Here is a 14,987-nt window from a genome sequence, read left to right as displayed (position 1 = left end):
GGAGCTGCATGGGCGGTGGGCAGGGGAGGTGCAGAGAGGGTGGAGGCAGGAAGGGGCCCAGCTGGGAACTGAAGCCATCCCTCTAGCCCTCCCTGCCCTGCCCAGGCCTCAGTTTCCCATCTGCGTGAGGGACCGAAGTGATACCTGTGGCTGTATCCTAGGGCAGGTTCTCGGGGCTTGGGGTCCTGTGCTCAAGGTCTGCTCGGCCGCTGACTCTCACTGGCCTCAGCTTGCACATCTGTCCAATGGGGAGAACAGCCCCGGTTCGCAGGGGGGGCTCCTGCGGCCTGGCTCCCTCCACCACCGGTCCTGCCTGCTGCAATCTTTCCAGCCCACTGCCCAGCTCAGCTCGCTGCCCGCAGTGTTCCCGGGGAAGAGAGCACAGCGTCCGGCTGCTCCCTCGCGCCCCCCGCGGGCACTTGCCCGCCCGCCCTCCCCCCATAGCTGGCATTCCTGGCCTGGCATTCTGGGACCCCACCCTGGAGGGAAACCAGGCAATCCTGGGAGGAAGCAGGCAGCGGACAGGGGTCTCGGGCAGGGCTGCGGCTGCTAGAGGGGGGCAAGCACAACCTGGGGCATGGGGAGCCGCAGATGAGGCGGCCCCGGGGCCGCAGGGTCCATCCAGCCCCCACATCTGTTAAGTCAGTGAAATCAGAACCTCGTCCCCTCACTGTGACCACAATGGGTCATTGACTTCTGACCTCAGAAACTTCCAGACCTCTGTTGGGCATCCAGGACCCAACATGACCCTCCCGGGTTCAGGCCACACTGACCGGCAAGGCGAGAGGCGACCAGACCTCTCCAGCAGTCTGGCAAGACTCCAGGCCCAGTTTGATGCCTCTTCCTCCGAGAAGCCTGCCACTAGTCCGCCCTCTGTCCTCCATCCCCGCATGGTCACAGCTAAGCCGGCCTCCAGAGGAGGCTGCCAGGGGCTGAGGTTCAGGCCATGGACCTACTTCCTGCACTTTCTGCTATATTCTGGACCTTCCCAGGCTTTACCCTCAATTCCCGTGGTACGGGGGGTCGGGGGAGTGGGGGACACTGAAACCTCGTGGCTCATGGCAGCTGAGCCCGCATAGTGAGCTGAGACCTAGAGACATAGTGAGCAGGGTGAGACCCCTAGCCTTGGTCTTGGCCTAGGCCCAGTGCCCCAGCTCTGTCAGACACCAGGGCACCCTGCAGGCCTGGGAGACCAGGAGGTCAACCTGAAACCACAGGACTGATGGAGGGACAGACAGGTGAGGGGGACAGGTGGGAGGAAGCTGGCAGGGCATCTGGCCCAGGGCCAGGCCAGGAGTCTAGGTGTCTGATGGGTCGGCCAGCACCTCAGCCTTCTGGGCTAGTCTGGACATGGTCTGAGTAGTGGGTTCAGGGGCCTTTGTCCCTGTAGGCAGGGGACACTGGGCTGTCACCTCTGTGCAGAATGCGGGGCAGGGCTGAACTCCTGGTCCTGAGACCCGGCCTCGGGCGGCATCCTGGGGGGCGGGGGGCTTCTGGGAACGGTTGGAGGTGGGGGCCTGCCTGGGCCACAGGACCCCTCAGAGCAGAGCCCAGCCCCACCCAGGCTGTCCCCAGTTCTATGGCCCTGCCCCCTGCTCTCACCAAACCTGGCGGTTCCTCTGGGCCAGAGCACCCCGGGCAAGGCTCCTTCAGCACTCACCTCACTTTTTAAGCACCCTGCTGCTCCCTCTGAGAATTTCTGGACCATCGGGGAACCCCAGCCCACTGCCTCGGCTTGGATGCTTTAGGGCACAGGGTGCTCACTCCCCCCCCACCAAGGAGTTGTCCACCCCCCCCTCATCAGGCGGCTGTGATGACCCACACGATGGGGCTTGCACCTTCAGAACCCCTCCCTGGGCTCGGCAATCCCCTCCCACCCCATGCCATGAGTGGCCCGGAGTCCCGAGCACCACCCCTGCCTTCCGCAACCAGCTTCCAGCTCTCATCCAAGGCCACACAGACACCTGGCAGGGATTTTAGATCAGCGCCAAGAGCGGGACCCAGCCCTGCAGCTTTTCTCTCCACTTCTGGGCTCTCTGCCCCAGGCCCTAAGGACCTGTTTCCCTTCAACCTCGCCTCTTCTCCTCCTCCTCCCCCTGCAGGAATTTCCACCTCTGGAAGAAAGGCAGTGAGAGGGAGCCAGGGGTCGCTCTGGGCTCACACTCAGACTCGCCTGCAACCCTGGGCTCTCCCTCCCCCCTAGAAGGGACTGGCAAACAACCTATGGCCCAGGTCCCGGGGTGGGGGTGGGGGTGGGCAGGAGGTGGCAGATGCTGGACAACAAGGAGGATGTCCCCAGCAAATGCACTCCTGGCCTTGTGGCTCCTGGCACAGGTGGATGGTCCCCAGGACAGACGTGGGCTCCTCCAAGGTGTGGGGGGGGGGCGTGCCACCAGCACCTGGAAATTCCCAGTACTCCCGCCAGCAGAGAAGTCCCCAAGGAGACCTAAGTCAAGGAGCCAGGAAGGCACCCAGCCCCCCAGACCACCCCTGTGGCCACCCACACACACAGGGCCGCACACCGGGGCCATCCCCTGGGCAAGTGGGTCCTGACCAGGCCGACGGGCCTCGCAGGGACCCAGACGCAGAAGCAGCCACCTGACCGTCCCAGAGGGGGTCGACTGGGCCCTAACTCAGCATGAACTTCGCGCTGCACTGGGTGCTAGATGGTGGGGGGCGGGGGACAGGGCTCAGTGGTCAACTTGCAGCTACTACCACTGGCCCGGCCTCCGAGTGTGCTCACAGCGCCCGTCTGCCCCAGTCAGCCCCCATCCACCCTGTGGGCCCTGCCTCGGCGAAACCAGTCCCCGTCACACCCAGGGGCCTCCCTTAGCTCAGGGTGAAGCTGCCCATCCCTGTCCTGCTTGACTTGCTTCCCCGGGGCTCCCCGGGCCTGGGGCTGCCCTCCGCCACCCTGACCTCGCCTCCCACTGCCCCAGCCAATTCTGATGGGCAGATGCCCGCTCCCAGTGCCCCCTCCCTGCCCCACGGCTGTCCCTCGGCCAAGAACTCCACTGTCCCCAGCACATTCTTTAGGGCCTGGGTCAGTCGAAGGTCTCCCAGGATCCACCCTCCCTGCAGATGGGTTGGGGGTTCCTGTTCTCTAGGACCCCACGGGGCTTTGCGTACATGATGGGGAAGGAGGGGAGCTTCCCAGTTACAGCCTCATACACGGGCGGCTTCGTTTGCCTGGCTCGGGGCTGCTGTCGCTAAGAAGGGCAAGCCCCAAGTAGTGATGAGGCCTGGCAGAAAGGGGAGGCGGGGACAGAAGGGCTCTGAGGCACCGAGACCACCACCCACAGGGACAGCCCCTGCCAGAAAAGGGGAGGCTTGCCCCAAGTCCATGGTACGCGGCAACTATGTACCTGCCGGCCCCAGTTTGAAGGTCAGGAGCTGGCCAGTCTGGACCACCTCCTCTCCCTGCTCAAGCCAGTCTCGGAGCTCCTTGGGTTGGAGCCCAAGGCAGGGAGGGACCCAGGAGCAGAAATCTGAGGGCCTCTTGGTCCCCTCACACACCTGGAGGGACAAGGGTCCCTATGGTTCCAAGTCTAAAGGTGTGGAGGTGGGGGCGGGGAAGAGCGAGCGAGCGAGCAAGAGAGAGAGACAGAGACAGAGAGAGACAGAGAGACAGAGAGACAGAGTGAGCCCTCGATCAGAGCCTCATGACTCCTGGTCGCTCAGCATCCGTAAGGAACAGGTGTGGTCGGTCTCTCACAGACAGCAGATGAGAAGGCAGACACGCCTGGGCTCCAATATGAGCTCCTCCACCTTGAGCGTGACCTCAGGAGTCCCCGGCACTCTGCCCCTCACGCTCCTCACCTCACCACCCCCCACGTGGGTGCCCCTTGCTTAGCTCTCCTTTTCTGGAAGCCAGGGGGGGAGCAAAGTCAGAGCAGAGCCCAGCTGGTGGGTGCCCATCAGCCCCGTGACAGAAGGCCTCTCCAAGAGACCTGAGTCTTCCAGAAGTGGAACGTGGAGCCCTGGGCCCCCTCCCCGCTCCCCGGGTCAGGGGTCTGTCTGGTGGGCAGGCAATTCCTTCTGGACGAACTCCCGTTCAAAAGGGCTTTTCGTCCCTTTGCCACTTGGGACAGTGAGGGCCTAAGTCTCAGCTCTGGACCCCTCACACCCCCACAGCCCCAAGGCCTGCTTCGGGAGGGGGCAAACTGAGACACCGCCCACCCTTGTCCCATTCGCAGCTCCCGCTGAGCACATGCACGGACTCCTGCACAAGGAGCACCTCTGGTCTGGGAGGCCGGGGAGGAGGGTCTGGAACTGGGGTGGCCTTGGAGGGGCTGAGGTCTGAAAAGGGCTGCCGGCCCCCTGTCTTATCGGGATGGGACTGCGAGGAGATGCTGACTCGGGCCCTTCTGGACCGCGGCGGACGCCTGGGGGGCTGCTTGCCAGTGAGGCTGGTGTCCTCCCCGTCCTGGACCGGGCACCTCGCTGGCTTTGGGGTCTGCAGGAGGACGGCCACCTGGGCTGCACAGTTCTAGTGAGCTACATTCACATCCTCTGACTGAGGGCTTCATGGCATCATCCACGCTCAGAAGCTACCTGCTCGGGCGGGAGGCTGTGGGATGACCTTCCCGGGGCCTCCGTATCCTCGGTCACAGAGCGGGCCAACCACAGCCCGTGGCTGTCTTGCACAGAGGACCCGTGAGTGCTGGCTTCCTTCCAGGCAGAGCCCTTGCCCAGCATCTCAGGCCCTCAGTCCTGTATCGGCTTGTATGCCTCCAGGGTTGGAGAGCTCACTGCTCCCCTGCCAACCACAGGAGGACCCAGTGGCCCAGGCCTGGGGCTTCCCCCCACCACTCGGAGGCTGAAGACACCCTGTGTTGAGGGCAGGACCGGGAGGGCGCCCGAGCAGGCTGAGCAGCTCTGTGATGGAGACAGGAAAGATGGAGAAAGGGAGGACAGAGCGCACCTGTGCCCACCCCCACCCCGTTAGCCAGCCCAAGGGGAGGCCCCAGCCCCGCGCCAGGGAAGGAGGACAAACGGAGGTTTTGTCCTTGGCCAGCGGGCGGCCCGCACCACACAATGACCCTTTCATCAGGCTGAGGGAGCCCTGGGTCGAGGTTTCATCTGACAAGAGAGAGCTCCCGGCCCCTTGTCCCTTGCTGGGGGAGTCAGAGGGTGGGGGGTGTGGGGGGGGGGCTAAACCCTATCTGAGCCAGACCCAGGGCCATGCGAAATGGAAGCTCCGAGGCTACTAGCCGAAGTCCCTCCATCTGCCCCAGGCAGGGGGAGGCCTCCAGAGGTTAAGTGACTGGCCATGGGCTGCACAGAAAAGGGCCCTGTTCTGGGTACCCCCAGACCTGAGCTGCCGGAGGGTCTGGCTCTTGAGTCTCTACAACCAAGAACCCCACCCCGCCCCATCCTATTGCCCCGCTGCCACCATCCATGGGGTGCTGCCCAGGCTAGCCCGACGACAGAGCCTTGGCCCAAACCCCCAGGAGGAGTTCTGGGTTCTCCATAGGCTATGCAGCCCCCCGCCCCGCCCCGAGGCCGGCCTGAGGCTCTGGGGAACATGGTGTGTGATTTGTCAGCGTCCACAGCGTCCCTAGAGGACCCAAGCGTGGAAACACTGTGTAGTCAGGGCCTCAAAAGTCACCTCCCTTCATGGTGGTTCCCTCCCTGCAGAGCACCGCGTACCTGCCCAGATCACCCCAGGAGGCCACAGGGCCCTAGGGACTCCCTTCTCTGCTGGACCACCACAGGGCGAATTGCTTCTCAGAGGCAGTGGCAGAACTAGTTCCAGAGCCAGGAGGGTGGTTATGACCTCAAGAGGGCCTCTCTGCTCATCAACATGCCACTTCCTCCAGGAAGCCCTCTGAGATCACCCCCAGAGAGTTCAACACTCTTCCCTGAACAATTACAGCCACCAGGCCTCCCTTTGCATCCCAGGTGGCCGGCCTCCCTGCACCTAACTGCTGAGAGTGACCCCATCTCCTGAGCACTTACTGTATACCAAGCACCCTGCAGGCCACGTCTCTGCATTTGCTCACCGAGTCCTCACAGCTACAGAAGTTTCAGTCCCCCTAGTCCTGGCAGCTCCAGGGCAAAGCCGAGTTCCAGAATGCGACCAGGCAGCTAGGGGAGGAGCAGGGATGGGAACCTGGAGCAGGGAGGACTCAAGGGAAACTAGGTCAGAAAATGAGCCTTTCCCCACCGTGGGGCCTCAGGGCAGCTGCAGGGCACAGCGGGGCCTGGAGGAAGCCCAGGAGGACCACCTTCCCCTCCAGGCCCTTCCTCTGCACTCAAGCGCACACTCCCACACACACAGGGTCAAAAGAAGTCATCCCCAGAGCGCACCATCCCCCCTTTGATTGTGGGGCTCCGGGAGCATTTTGTGAGGGAGAAACTCCACTCCTGCAGGCCAGAACAGGGGTCCCCGGAAGTTCCCGGTGCTCACCCGTGGTGCCCACCGCTGCACAGAGCCACATGTGCCTTGGAGTCCACATGGCTTGCAGGCCCCGCGTGCGCCGGCGGAGAGGAAGTATCTCCATCTCCCAGCCACCGATGAGGAGGCCGCAGCCCAGAGAAGCTCCTGGACCTGCCCGAGGCCACACAGCAGAGCACCTCCCACACCTGGACAGATGCAGGCTGGGAGCTGCTCCTCCTGGTGGAAACCTATGCAGGCTAAGCTGGGCAGCCCAGCTCTGCGGCCACACAGGCTTCACTGCCCGGGGAGGGGGCCTGATTCAGCAACGCCCGCCGCCCGGGGTCATGCCCACAGCGTTTCTGGGCCTGCGGTTGGCACCACCAACAAAGCCACAGTGGCCGAGCCGGGAAGAGGCCCAGGCTTGGCAGGGCCGTGGTGAGCGCCCCCCACCACCCCCCAGAGCCAGGTGGTCGGTGAGTAACCGCCCCGTCACCCATGACTCACTCAGCTCCCCAGAGCGGGCGGTCACCATGAGAGGCTCGTACCGGAAGACCTGGGGGGATCACAGTAGCCAACCTCCACATCTGGGAGGGGGAGGCCAAGACCGGAAGGGACCTGCCCAGGACAGGAGGGCAGCCTAGTCCTGGCACGAGGGCCCCAGCCCAGCTGACCAGCACCGCAGCCCTCTTCTGGGCCTGTGGCCCCCACCTGCCCTCCCTGAGGCCCTCACTGACCCCCCCCCCCCCCCCCCCCCACTGGTCCCGGAAGCTTCTGTTCTGACAACAGTAGCACAGAGAAGGGTAAGGCCGGCCGGAGCTGCCTCACAAGGGCCAGCCAAGCTCAGCGTCAGGCGGGGGCTCAGCGCCCTTCCAGGCCAGCACACCCGTCCGACCCAATCAGTGGCAGGGGCCCAGGCATGCATCTGGGATTCACTATGCACGGACCACAGCCCAAGACAGGGAGCTGGGAGAGCAGCCCAGATGAAAAGGGCAGGATCAATTGTCCACCAGTGTCTGTGATCCCAGCAGTGGGATGCCTTCTGGAAAGTTCTCTGGAGCAGAAAGAAACCTCCGCCCAGGCTCCTCCTGCCCCTGGCATCCTCCGATCCCACAGGGCCAACCTTCCTAAGTATTCCCGCAGGTAGTGAGGTGGGGTTACTGTTGACCCCCAACAGTTCTCAAAGCCCTTTTGCACGGGCCCCGTCAACGGCATCTGGGCACCAGCGCAGAGCCGCCCACCAGGGTCTGCCCGCCATTCTCACTGTCTTCTGTATCCCGGGGGCCCTGCTCCCACCTGCGGCCTCCTCCAGGCCAGCCCAGTACCCACCAAACGGGGCAGGCGAAACCCCAGAGCTCCCACCCTGGCTCCTGGGAACAGCGAACTGAATCTCCACTCAGGAAAGCCTGGCATCAGGGCTTCCCCCCCGGGGCGGGGGCTGAAGGTCAGGTGGGCTGGTGCTGAACAGGGGTCACCGAAGGCAAGGCGGGGAGCAGGGTCTGCTTTGCTGCCCCCAACCCCCTACCCTGGAACCCAGCACTGGCCCAGGAACATTTGGAAAACCGTCGCCTTTGGAGAATTTCTCCCAACAAAGCTGGCAATGAACACCCAGGGAGCAAGCCCATGGGGGCACAGATGGGCATCGCGGCAGCCCTGGATGGGGGAGCCGACCGGGAAGGAAACCCTGGGGTCTACACACGCACACTGCCCACCACCTGCCCCAGAGCCCCTCACGGCTGCCGCTGCCATTCTCTGCAGCTCCTGAGCCCGTCGCCCAGCTCCTACTCTCAGATACCCACTCTAGACAAGCCCCAGAGTTCTCCTGGTGTCCTACCCCTGAACACCTCCCCATTAAGGCCAAACCGCGGCCAGCTGGCTCCAAAAATGATTTCTTTAGGCCTAGTAGCTGCTGATTGTCTAGCTTAAGATTGAGATGGGAGGGGGTGTTCACAGGAGGGGGAGTCTTTCCACCTCTGACCTCTGAGAACTAGAGGCTGGGATTCCAAGCCCCCCTTGGTTGATTCATTTCCCAGGAGGGATGCCAGAAGCAGGACTCTCTGGTCTGGAGCTTTCCTAGCCTGATTTCCCCAAAGATCAGTCGGTCCCAATCCGGCCCCTTTCCCTGCCTGGGGCCGCCTGTCCTCCCCCCTCCCACCTTCCCCAGGCGATCCCTCTGCAGCCGGGCTGCCCGCCGGGCCTGGAGCACTCTCTGTGCCCGGACCTTGTAATTATGTCCCACAGCCCGGGAAACCGCGGGCCTCGCAGCATCTGGCTGCGGTTGCGAACTTTTGTTTCAAGATGCGCGACTATTTATAGAAGGAAAACTGGTAGGATAGTAATTTCCTAGGAGTTGGAGGAGAAATTGGCTGCGCCTCTATTAAAAGGGGGTGGGAGCACGGCGATTTATTAGGACTGCGGCCGCGTGGGAAGTGGGGGTGGCGCAGGGAGCGGGAAGGCAGCGCCTGCCCCCTCTGGCCGCGTTAGGCGACCCCGGACGTGGCCCGCGTGTAAAGGAGGGGGAGGAGGAGGGGAGAAGAGAAGGGGAGGGAGAGCTAGCTCTGAGGTTTAATCAGTAGCATCCAGCTTAAATTCCCTCAAACGGCGGTTCCATAAATCAAACTTCTTTTTAAATCGGAGGCCAGAGCATATGCGTCCCATTAGGAATCGGGCGAAGCCACTGCAGCGCCGACGCGCCCCCTCGGCTCCCTGGGCCCGGTCGGGCCCTGCCTGGAGCTTCCCGGAGCCCGGTGGGCGCTGCCGGTCCCGACGCACACGCGCGCCCACGCTCCGCGCGCTGCCTTGGCCGGTACACCCGGGCGCACCTCGGCCGACCTCAGGCTCGCTGCGCGCGTCCCCCTCGCCGCCAGGTGAGGAGTGGGCAGTGGCTGGGTCGGGCGGCTCAGCGCCGCGGGAAGGCGCGAGAAGCCGCAGCCACTACCAAGGACAGCTCGGGCGCTGTCTGGTGGGGCGCAGAGTGCACGTGTGCGCCAGTGTGTACGCGGGGGAGCGGGTGTGTGCGTGCGGCTCTCTCTCGAGGGCGGCCCAGGCGGGCCGGCCCCGCGAATTTATAAAGGGAAGGGAATCCCGCTGGTTCGGGACTCCGGTGGGACAGCGCAGGGAATCCCCGCGCCGCCGCGCGCCCTCCCGCCGTCGCGCTCGGTGCGCGCAGTCTGGTCCACCCGAGCAGAAGGGCCTCTGGCGAGCCACGTTCTCTCTGACCCCAAAGCCGTAACTTCTCACTGCTGCAGCCGCCCCCAAGTCCTCCCCCTCGGCGCTTTAGGCAGACGAAGAGACCCAAAGTCCCAGCCTACCGAGCGCGTCGGGCACCCGGTGCCCCGCCCAGAGACTCCACTGCCGAGTTTCCTACCCGCCTGGCTCCTGCGCGGGAGGCCGAAGAGAGGGCTTCTTCCACCCCCGCCCGCCCCGCGCGCGGCCCGCGGCACTCACAGGTAGCTGCCGCTGGACAGGATGAGAAAGATCTGCGGGCAGTACACGGAGAGGAGCGCGCCGCGCGGCGACAGCAGGAGCATGGTGGGCCGGCGCTCCTGGAAGGGCTTGGCGGGCCCTGCGGGCAGGGCGCCGGGGCCAGTTGAGGCCGGGGTCTCCGCGGCCCTCCCCGAGGTGGGGCGGCGACGCCGGGCGCTAGGGACCCCGGCGCGCGGGCCCCAGCGCAGGATTCGTCCGTGCCCCGCCGCCAGGGCCGAGCATCGCGCTGGGGCTGGGGCTGGGGCCGCTGCGGGCGCTGGGGCTGGAGCGCGGAGCGAGGGGACGGGCAGCGGGTGCGCCTCGGCGGCTGTCTGGCCCTCCGTCCGTCGATCGGTCGGAACCGGCTCTGTCGCTCGCTCTGGCTCAAGTCTCCAAGTCTCTCGAGGCGCGCAGCTGCCATTGGACGGGCCGCCCCTACATCCGCCTCCTCTGCGGGCGGGTTTTTTAAAGGGGAGGCTGACCAGAGCGTGCGACAGGAGCCGCCCCCAGGGCTTGCCCAAACTGCCTTGGCCCGTATCCCCCCACCTCCCCGCCCAGCTTCAGCGAACCACACAGCTCCGGCCTGCTCTGGAAGGTGCACCTGGGGGGGAGGCACCTCGGCGTAACTGCGCGGGGGCGTGCGCTCCTCCTGGGGGGGCTGTGCTCCGCAGTCTGTTCTCGCGTTCGCATGCATGTGCCTGCATGTACCTGCGTGTGCCCGCGGGAGCGTGGGCGCGTCTGTGAGGACGCAGGTGTGTGCGCACAGACGCACTGTGGGTGCTGCTCCTTCGCCCGCGTGCGCCCCTGGGTTCGGTTAGGAGGGCTGCGAGTCGCACACGCTCACCCCAGCCAACCAGGCCGGGCCGGGCAGGGCTCACCTGTGCACATGCGCACTGGTGTCTCTGTAGGGTTCTGCCTCGGCGCCTCTTTGGAGAGGCAGTGAAAGGGCACCCCTAATTGGTTCACCGAGACCCCCAAATTTGGCTCCCCCCTCGCTTCTTTTGCTCTCCTTTGTCGGGTCGGCTGGGGTAGGTGTAGGGAGGAGCAGATTCACAAGGACCCACTTCCTAAACAATCCTCCTTCCCGTGATTTTTTTTAAAAGCTAGAAACCCACTTCTTATTTCGAGGTTTTGAGTCCCACCTCCTGCTGTGTGCCAAGCCTAGCTATATATGGATGATCTTGCAGAGACAGTGCGGACCCTGTCCGCGGGGGCGGAGCACAAGGCAGGGATGATGACGAGAGGTCTGTGCGGATATGCCCGTGGTCCATCGATGGGGCATTTCCTACCTTCTAGACCTGGCCTGGAGATTCACGCCCAGCATCCAGAAGCAGGGGGCTGCCCCCTTCACCTTCATCCCTCGGGACCCCTCTGCCTCTCCCAGGGTGGGAATGGAGCAGGTCTGATCCCCCTGCTCCAATTCCAGTGGGCAGAGAGTGCCTGGATTCCAATGGCTTGTCCCTGCCCTGGCTTGGCCTCCCCGAGGGCTGGAGGCTGTTCAGTCCAAAAGTGAGGAACCGTGACTCCCCAAAGCCATTTGTTTTGAAATTGCTCAAAACCCGAGGCAAACCTCCTCTTGGGGCCCTGATCCCCAAAGGTGTGGTGAGGCCCCAGTTCTCCCTCCCTGCTGGTCTGGAAGCTTCCCTCAGGGGCTCCACATCTGTGTGCTGGCTGCTTGTGCACAAGTGGGGGAGGTTCCCGGTGTGCCTTCACAGACATGCACACACGCGTGTGGGTTGGGTGGGGGGAGGGCGTGATCACAGAGTATCCCCCAGTGCATGCCCCAGTGCATGCATCTCTGACATTGGCTTGGAACTGCTGTGGCCCTAAAATCCACCACCTGGAGGAGTCCCCAGGGTGGTGATACCAAGGTCATTAACAGAGACGGCAACTGGGCTGGTGAGCACAGGTGTTTACTGGGGCCTCACCTCTCCCCCCAGGGCACAGGCACCCAGGACAGACATTCCTTTGCAGTACCCCGAGAAGGACTAGAAGGACGTGCTACTGTGGCCCCACTTTTTGGATGAGGGAGGCAGACTGGGAGATTAAAGCGCCCATCCAAAGCCACCAATGAGGAGTGAGGGGGAGGAATGAAGCCCAAACCTTATTCTGGATGTACTTCACTCCCAAGTCATTAACCCCTCTGGTCACATCTGGGCCCAACTGCCCCCCCCCCCTTGTGCAACCAAGATGGCTTGCAAAGACAGCAAGCCACACTCGCCCCACGCCCACCCAGCAAGGTGGGCCGCCAGGGGCTGTGTAGTGACCCAGGTGGAGTCCGCTCTCCTCAGTGGATCCCAGTGGCTCCCTAGCTTTCCCGGACGTGGTTCCGCAGGGTGTTTGGAGCCTTGGTTTTCTCCTCTGCCCCCAGGAGCATGTGTTTTAGGCGGCACAGCAGGGGGAGGAGCTGCCCACCCTGGGGTCCCTGAGTGGAGGCAGAAGGCAGCATCTGGCTCTCTTGCTGGCTCCCACAGAGGCCTGCACACAGGCTGGGTCTCCCTCGCTTGTCTCTCTCTAGTCAGACACAGGCCACCACTGTGTTCAGGATGGCCAGAGCCGCAGTCCCATTTACAGACCGGAGAGGGAAGCTGCTTTGTGTCTGGAGGTCAGTAGGTCCATCACATAGGTCTCTCAGCTCCACAACCAGCCCTGGGAGCCCAGGATGGGCACCACCTTGAGCCCCTTTTGCTGCCTGGGGTGGGGAGGGAAAGGTCCTAGAGCGCTTCCCACAAGCTGGGGGGTGGAGGGCTGTTCTTTTGGATGAGTCCTGTCGAGCGAGAAATGGGTGCCGGTGCTAGGAGGAGGGGTCAGCGGTGGAGGCCAGAGCCAGTCCCAGCTCTGCCTCTTACTCTTGGGGACAAGTGACTTGGCCTCCCTTGCTCAGTTTCCTGATCCTTAAAACAGGGACCTAACTCTAGGATGGCCAGGAGCGGACAAGGCCCTGGTGCTGAGGACCAGGGAGAGCCTCAATATGCCCATGACTTTGGGGGCTCTAGGGAGAGACACTGCAGTGCTGCTGGGTTCGGGACACAGTGCCTCCCTCCCAACCCCCAGCCCCTGGGGGACAGTGCGGCTCCCTCACCTCCATATGGAACACCCAAGAACACAGCCTGCACGGACCAACAGTAAACAGAGCCACCAGCAGCCCTAGGCTCACCAGCCCAGGCCTGCCGAACTGAGGCTAGGGGGGGTCTTCTCGCCCTGCCTCTGCAGTCCCAGGCCTCAGTCCCTGCCCGCTGGGCCTCAGTTTCCCCATCAATAAAATGGTGGAGGGGGCGACCGAGGGACCGGCGATAGACGGAGGTGATGATTCTCAGGTGGTGCTTCTAACCGCTCAGCCTGGGACGCCGCGTCTCCGCCTCCCCACGGCCTGTTCACCGCCTGTGCTCCGGCCAGAGGCCGCCACTGGCGCACAGTAGGGGCGCACGGCGCGGCTGGGCCCGGGCGTGGGCGACCCCCCCCCCCAGCGAGGTGCACCGCACCCCCCTTCACGGTCACATCGACCCCCCACCCCCACTTCGAGCAGGGCCGAGACAGCTTCTGTCTAAAGGAGATCGCAGCCCAACAGGTAAGGACTCGGCTGGGTTCAGGAATGTGGAAATACGACTCGGAGCAGCTACTGCAGCGAGCAGTGAGAGCGGCCCGCCGGGCGCCCGCCCGCCCGCCGGGCCGCGCGAGGGGGAGCGCGGCGAGAGGGGGCCGGGCCGAGGGCCCAGGGCGGGCGGGGGCTCGGCCCCGGACCGAGCCCGAGGCGCCGGGCCCGCCGCGCGGCCCATCCCGAGCCAGCCGGACGAGTTGTCAAGGCAATTTCAACACGTCCGGGTGATGGATAGGGTCGAAGGGCCCCGGCAGGTGCCCCGGCCCCGCGGGCTCGCGGCCCGGGTGCTCGCCCCCCGCCCGCCCAGGCCTCCCCGGCCGCCCGACGCCCCCGGCTCCTGGCCCCGGCGCGCCCTCCAGACGGCGAGCGCTCGGCCCGGGCTCGGCGCCCAGCGCAGCCCGGGGGAGGGAAGGCGCGTCCCACCCCCAGGGCCTGGAGCCCAAACAGGTGAAAGTACGCGCCGGGCACGCTCGCCGCTACCCGCGAGCCTGGCCGCCGCCGCCTGCGCGCCCCGCTCCCCTTCCACCGGCCCCGGACTCAGCGCACTTCGGGAGTACCTGTCGTTCGTGGGGTTTGAGGGCGTCTCTGCTGGGCCGGGGCGAGGGTCCGACACGCAGGCCAGCCCCGGATCCCCAAGAGCCTCCTGTACTTCCTCAGGCCCTAGGTCTCCGCCGGGACCCTCTGGAACCGGCTCCTCCTGGCTGCCCCTACCCGGGGCTACGGCCCCTGCCCGCGGGGATACTCACCCGAGCTTCACGTAGAGGACGCCAAAGCAGAGAAACACGTAGAAAATCCACTTGCGAAAGTTTCTGTGCATGATCCAGGGAGGGGGGCTGCGCCATAGACAGCGGCGGCCGGAAGGGACGCGCGGGCGGGGCGGGGAACCGGCAAGGGCAGGGGGCTTCGGTGAACCGCTCTCAGCCAGCGCTGCGGCTCGGGTGGCCGGCGACGCGCGAGCACTCGGCGCGCGCTGCCACCATGGTGAGCCCGGGGCGCCGCTGCCGCCGCCGCCGCGTGCGCCCGGGTGGCGACCTGGGCCGGGAACCGCGACCTCGGAGCCGGGCTGAGAGATCGCAGGGCAAGACGACCGCCGGCGGGGGCCGGGCCCGAGCTCTGCGGGCGGGCGGGCGCTGCCTCTACTGGGCGCAGCCGCCTGGGGCCGTGCGCGCCTCGCCGAGCGCCGCCGCGGCCAATGTGTCCGCACTTGTCCGCCTCCCCAGGTGACTCGCGGCCCCGGCAAGCGAGCTGCGAGAGAACGAGCGCGCCCCAGGTAGGAGGATCCGCCTCCCGCCCGCCCTCCTCGCTCGCCGCGCGCTCTCTCTCCCTCGCTCCCGGGCTCTCCCCTCCCTTTTCTCCTCCCTCCCCCGTGACACACAAACACATCCACCACCCCCCCAACACACACACCCCTCCCCAGGCCCGCTCCCTTCCAATCGGTCTCCTGGGACTGGTCAGGAGGAGGGGACTTGGGTGTGCGGAGTTGGGGGGGGGGCCGCAGGGGAGGGTACATCTCTGAAGAGACACCTGCTGTGGCCCTGGCCTCTA

The 14,987-nt window shown here is 65.1% G+C and overlaps 1 protein-coding gene across 2 annotated transcripts in view; it reads right to left on the bottom strand.

Annotated features, from left to right (window-relative positions):
* The window catches only part of LOC111157688 (Wnt family member 7B), a 46,234-nt gene extending 31,975 nt beyond the window's left edge, over nucleotides 1-14,259 (bottom strand). The window contains exon 1 of one of the 2 annotated variants that reach the window (XM_022519313.1): nucleotides 14,189-14,259. In XM_022519313.1, the coding sequence (XP_022375021.1) occupies nucleotides 14,189-14,259 (71 nt within the window). Of the gene's footprint in view, nucleotides 1-9,826; nucleotides 9,910-14,188 lie in introns of those variants that run through there. The other variant, XM_022519312.1, reaches the window with a different exon arrangement.
* Nucleotides 14,260-14,987: the final 728 nt, after the last annotated feature.

This window comes from Enhydra lutris, unplaced genomic scaffold (genome assembly GCF_002288905.1).
Source record: "Enhydra lutris kenyoni isolate GAN:26980312 unplaced genomic scaffold, ASM228890v2 scaffoldscaffold55, whole genome shotgun sequence".
Taxonomy (NCBI): domain Eukaryota; kingdom Metazoa; phylum Chordata; class Mammalia; order Carnivora; family Mustelidae; genus Enhydra; species Enhydra lutris.
Note: the sequence above shows the minus strand (reverse complement) of the source record. Positions and strands in the feature narration are given on the sequence as shown.